This window comes from Hipposideros armiger, unplaced genomic scaffold (assembly GCF_001890085.2).
Source record: "Hipposideros armiger isolate ML-2016 unplaced genomic scaffold, ASM189008v1 scaffold_38, whole genome shotgun sequence".
Taxonomy (NCBI): Eukaryota; Metazoa; Chordata; class Mammalia; order Chiroptera; family Hipposideridae; genus Hipposideros; species Hipposideros armiger.
This window is the reverse complement of record NW_017731388.1, coordinates 59189-65489: the sequence shown is the minus strand read 5'-3', so window position 1 is coordinate 65489 and position 6301 is coordinate 59189. Positions and strand designations below refer to the sequence as shown.

General features: G+C 40.5%; 1 protein-coding gene across 1 annotated transcript in view; it reads right to left on the bottom strand.

The window, feature by feature from the left end:
• The window catches only part of ATIC (5-aminoimidazole-4-carboxamide ribonucleotide formyltransferase/IMP cyclohydrolase), a 49115-nt gene extending 43357 nt beyond the window's left edge, over positions 1-5758 (bottom strand). Inside the window, exons 1-4 of the mRNA XM_019638194.1 lie at positions 5625-5758; positions 5187-5313; positions 2476-2552; positions 1641-1707 (exon numbers count right to left, since the gene is read on the bottom strand). Coding sequence (XP_019493739.1) covers positions 1641-1707; positions 2476-2552; positions 5187-5313; positions 5625-5643 — 290 coding nt within the window. The 5' untranslated portion in view covers positions 5644-5758. The remainder of the gene's footprint in view (positions 1-1640; positions 1708-2475; positions 2553-5186; positions 5314-5624) is intronic.
• Positions 5759-6301: the final 543 nt, after the last annotated feature.

The following is a 6301-nucleotide window of genomic DNA, read 5'->3' as shown; positions in this document are numbered from 1 at the left end:
GGAGGTGGGCTGCTGTGAGTCGCCTGCGATGACTTAGGCTGCAGCGGGGCTGCAGTGGGCTGCCATGAGCTACATGAGTGGCTGGCAGCCAGTGTGAGTGGCTGGCAGCAGGCGAGAGCTGCTGTGAGTCGCAGTGAGTGGCCGACCAATGACCAGTGACCGATTGCCTCACCCGGGAAGAGCACAATGATCATACCAACATGGGCCAGTAAAGCGACATCCTCCACAACTAGACTGAAGAACAAAACAGCAATTTGTCTATCTGTCTGTTTCCTTTCCTCGATTCCCCAACGCCGTTCCCCTCCCCCCAATTCCCCAATAAAATATTTTTAAAAATAACAAAAAACTCAACTTCTGTGGTTTACAGCTATCTAGGAAAAAATAAGTCAGTAGCTAGTAACATGACCAAAACCCCTAAAGATCTAAAATGTAATCTGTGAGCCTCACAGTTTGGAACTCTAAAAAATTATGCTGAAAAGTCAGAATCTCCCACTACTGCACAGCATAGGTAAACAGAAGTGGTTTTAGTCAGCAGGCGCTCTCAATACACATTATTCCCTCTAAATCATATTATAATGTTGCTGCCTGGGTAACCTTAGCTACCCATTATATTATCAAGCCATCAAAAAGCTTTTTAAAAGCTTAGCAGAAAGATAAAATGCAAGGCCACAGAGAACATCATCCTTTTGGAATGTGGCCACTTTACCTAGGGTATTTAGAGTCATATACTGCTATAGGGAATGTAAAATGATATAGCACTTTGGAAAACTGTGGCATTTCTTCAAAAGGTCAAACATAGTCACCACATGACCAAGGAATTCCACTCCTATATACCCAAAATGAAAATATCTGTCCACAAAAAACTTTTACATGAATGTTCATAGCTGCATTATTCATAACATCTAAAAAGGAGAACCAATCCAAATGTCTATCAACTGAGGAACAGATGAATAAAATGGGGCATACCCATACAATGGATTATTTTACAGCAATAAGCAATTGAAGCACTGATATATGCTATAAAATGGATGAACCTTAAAAATATGCTAAAAAGCTAGTCACAAAGGACCACAAATTGCAGGATTCCACTGACATGAAATATTCAGTGTAGGTAAACCTACAGAGATGAAAATAGACTAGCGGTTGCCTAGGGCTAAAAGGTGTTAGGCAAAATAAAGAATGGATGCTAACAGATATTTTTTGTTTGTTTATTTTAAAGGAGATGATGAATATGTTCTAGTATTAACTGTGGTGATGTCTGAGCAACTCTGAATATACTAAAAACCACTGAATTGTGTATTTTAAATTGGGGAATTATATGGTATGTGAATTATATTTGAATAACGCTGTTACATATATTAAAAAAAAACAATGAACTGTCTTTATGCAAATAACTAAGTTGCTTGTATGTACTAAACTTTAGATCATAACTTCCTAAAAAAGCAAAGGTTGTTTTTAGTTTAAGTACCTATTTTGGTAATATAAACTTGGCAAAACCAAAATGCTAACAGGCACAACATCACACATAAGGAACTCAATAAGTGTTCATAGTGAACACTCAGGAAATAAAACCTAATGCTAAACTTGATCTTTATACCTTTGATCCTGAAAGTATTAAAAATTCAACTTTGACTTTTTACCTTACAAAACTGAAATCAAGTCTGGCCATGTCAGCGTTATCTTCTGGGATATTACGAGCCAAGATTCCTAATTGAACAAAGTTAAAGGATTAGTTCAAAAACAAGTCAGAATAAGGTACTTCTTTCCAATATAGTGTCAGCATTCAAGTTAAAGCCTCTCACATTGCTTAATTAAGAATGCCAAACACATAGTTAAAAAAATAAGATTAGCTGGTATATGTGAAAACCTTTTTTATCAGTCCCTGATTCCCCTTTTCTTAAGCAGCTAAATGTAAAAGGAATTTTCACATAACTGTTGCCAGCTCCATTAATCTATGTGCTCCCTTAAGTAAATGGCTTGCCTGATTCTTAGCACCACACCCTTTTATTCTGCCAATTTTTATTGTAACTGGTAAGTTAGCTATGCACATGTGTCTCACCATTTTAGTTGACATGCAATTCATTGTCTCAGATGAATGAACAAAGTAAAGCACTTTGAAAGTTACACTGTGATTCTTATAAAGTTTGAATCATGATAAAGTCTTTTCACACATAAAAATCTAAATATTTTCATTAACTCCAGCGGGAACTATTACTGTAAGTTAATGATCAGGTCAGGACTAATAGCAAGCAAAGGAAAAGAATCAATTCACTGCATATAAAGCAAACTAGATTTTAAACAGGTTCTAACATATTATGACATTTAGCAGCAAATGTTACAAAACCAATATACCCTCACAGGTAATTTTTTTTTGAGCTTATGACCTGCCTTTTCCTTGTCCGTTCTACAAAGCAGTCAACTAAAATATTCCTGGAAACCACTGGCTGTTTTAAACTGAAGGTACTAACCACTTACCAGCATGGACTGCAGGATGTAGGGTTTTCACACGTCCCCCTAACATTTCAGGAAATCCTGTCAGCTCAGAGACATCTCTGAAAATAGATAAATAGAATACTGCTACTCTTTCTGCTGAATTGTCATTTTACATTTCACACAATTCCAAAGAATCTTCTAACATTAAATCTACTGTTCATTTGGAGAGATTTTTCAAAGCCTGAAATTTCAGAATTCAGAAATTGAATCATAAGCCATACTAATGACATATCATTAAGAAACAAATTCAACTGAAAAGTAATTTGACAGTGTATAACAAAAAACATTAAAAATATCCTTATCTCAGAAAGAGATTAAAGTAAAAACAACAATCTAGTTTTATGATTAAACAGCACAAAGATGGCAAATCAAATGAGTGGGGAAATAAGATTGTTTAGTAAAGTGGTGTTGGTATTGGAATGACTGGTTAACCATACACAAAAATAAATTCTCAATGTATCAAAGGTCTGAGCATCTAAAAAAAAAAATCATAGATGCACCAAAATTAAGTACACGAGGAGTATTGTTCAAAACATTAAACAAATGATTAATAGATCTATGTAAATATTAAAAACTTTTACAGGGAAAAAACGCAAGCTGGAAAAATGATTGCAAAATATGATAAAGAACCAAATGAAAGAAAACATTTAAATATCGATCCATATCACCAAGCTGACATGAACCCTCTCTCTGGAAGAAATCACAAGCAAATTTAATGACATGAGAAATGCCTACAATATGTTAAATGAACAAAAGCAAGAAGCAAAACTATCTTCTATGAGCTATGAAACAAAGTATATGCTTATAAAAACACTGGCGGAAACACATCAACATGTTAAAAAATGGAAGCCATTTTTATTTTACTACCATCTTTAAAGGTTTCCACATTTTTCAAATTTCTACAATTAACACATACTGCCTTTATAGTAAAAAAAATAAACATCCTAAATCAGCAAATTCTAAAACAGGACACACAATTTCCTGGGTAGACATTCCTATTAAGAAGGACTATTTGCAAATGACTGGTATTTGATCAAGGACTTATACACTGACAAACTGGTGACATTATGGTTAATTGCTAAAAGAAGAGAAGGCAGATCTATTCTTAGAATTAACCACCATTTGGGTAATTAAAAACTTGCTACTCCTCTATAGTTAAGAATTAGTATGTCAGCTGCCTTCTTCAGAATAATTCTCGCATGCTCACTGCTGTGTATTCATCAATTGAAATCTCATCAGTTTACCTCACACCTCAGGGGTAACTCCTACTACAAAATCTTGGCTCCGCCTCTTACTGGCTGTGTTAATTTTGGATAAGTTACTGGACTTCTTTGTGCCTCAATTTTCTTATAAAATGGAAGTATTTACTGCCCACACCAAAAAGTTGTTGTAAGGATTACATTAGTTCATCTATATATAAAAGTGTTAACAGTCTCATGTTAACTGGAGAGAAACACATTTACGTTCCAAATTTTTTAAAAAAGACATAGCCATAGCGGAAGTAATCGAGGGGTAGGCAGAGGTACAGATCCAACAAGACTAAAGCGTTGGTAAGTATTTAAATGGGACATGGGTATGCAACCTAAGTGCTCACTATAGCTTTCTGCCTTTTTTTTGGTCTGCAATGTTTCCATAGTACAAAGTTTGGTGGGGAAAAAAGAGGCTACAGAAGAGGACCTTGCTTAATTTGGAGGGTCCGACCTGAAAAGGACTCAACATGGGAAAATGGAAAGACGACTTTAGGCTTTGCTTTCTCATCCTGTCTCCCATGGGGCTCTCATGAAAACCCCGTCAGAGGGATGCTGCAAGATGACTTTGGAACATATAGAGCATTTATATATAAATAAACTAGAGCATTATTGCATATGAGCTGTCAAATTTGGGGAAGCTGTGTGCTGCCTACAGTGGGCAGGGTGACAAGAGGAAAAAGGCAATAATTTACCTCCACATGGATCTAGACCGCAAGTAGCTAACTTTTCCACACGGCAACAAAAGCAGAGGGATCCCTCAATCCTCTTCTAAAACATATTTCGGAGTGGATATGCGCTCTCCACTGCAGTTTATTACAGCTGTCCTACGGCCTTTTTCATTTTCTAACTTTCAGTCGTTACTACCTCTCCTAAAAGCACAACGCCGGCAACGTGAGGTCCGAACTGCAGCCTGCTTTAGCTTTTGCTCATTCCTTCTTCCCATCACGTAGGCCAGGTAATGCACAGCTTATGGATGAGGGAATAAATACAGATATGTGCTCTCCTATGGTTACCAGAAATGCTAAGAGAAGAGAGGTAGACTTGAAATCTTAATGACGTCAACAGCTTACTAAAGAACCAGTCAAAACAGATCATGTGAATCATCAAATTGAGTTTGTCTTGCAAAACCAATAGCCTGCCTAAATTAATTTGTTATAGGAGCTGCCTTTGAAAAGGCGGGCTCTGAAATGATGACACCCAGGTTCCTAATCCCGAGCTCTGCTCCTTCCTAAACTCTGTAAACTTGAGCAGAAGGTATTAAATCTCTCTGAAACTCACTTTCCTCTTCTACAGAGTGGGTAAGTAGTGTACCAATCTCAGGGCATTGCTGGGAGGAGTAATTAAGGTATTTTACTCACAGTGCCTGGAATGCATTTCTTTCTGGGGAACGTGATCACACTCGTTCTGACTGGACTGAACTTAAAACACTCAGTTGTGCCTTACCTGACGGCCAGACCAGCATCCCTGAGCACTTTTGCAGTCCCTCCAGAAGCGATCAGATTCAAACCAACAGAAGTTAGGCTTCTGGCAAATTCCACAAGGCCGGTTTTGTCAGAGACACTAAATAAGGCTGAAACAGAAGGCATTTTTCATCACTCGCAATGCATTCTGTTCTTCAAGGCCTTATGTGGGGGAGGGGAGGGGCGCGAATCTCAAGGCCATCATCACCTCTTCCCAAGCCTAGACCCGGGGCCGGATGTGACCCCAGCCAGCCACCTGACCGCAGAAGGGAGCCTCCAGGCCTGCAGCGCAGCCAGGCCTTCCAACCTTCCCGCCCCCCCAACAACGCTGCTCCCCGCGTTACCGCCGGGCGGCCGCTACTGCCCGGGTGAGGGCGCTGGGGGGCGCCGGCGCCGATGGCGCCCGCGCTCGAGTGCTCACCGAGCTGGCCGGGTGCCATGGCTGAGGGCCGCGGGGTCCGGGGACCAGAGGGACAGCGGCAGCAAGTGACGCCACGTGCAGAGGGACGCTGTGCGACCGAGATCGCGATGCGGAAGCAGGGCGGGTACTGGCGGGTCCCGGCGGGCGCCTGACCGGTCACGTGACCTGGCGCGCTCCACCCAGCGCTCAGCCAAGCTCAATTTTAGACTTGCAATTGGAGCCTGGAGGCTGGAAGGGAAGGCGGAGTTGGGCTCCAGCTGAGTTTCCTAGACCTGGATCGTAAACTTGAAGATCACCGCCAGGAATCTCACACTGTGGGCCCCGCTTGCCTCTGCCCCCTAAAACGTGGCTGCCCCTCGGCCTCAGGAGCAAATCCCTGTTGCCCGGGGCAGCCTGTCCCCAGAGGCTGCGCGTACAAAAGTGTCAAAAGCACGGATACAGAAAACGAAAGAAACGAAAGATGCTCAGGTTGACAGCATCGTGGCAATCTGCTGGCATCCTTGCGTTTTAGTAAATTCGAAAAATCAAAGGAAGACCTGAAGATGAAAGATTAAGTGATGAACTCCACAGTTCACATAATTAAGGCAAAACAAAGTTGATATTCATTTGAGTTTTTGATTCCACCTGTGGATGAAAAAAGGGCGTTGTGTGGAAAGTAACCTCACAGGGTGAGCTGA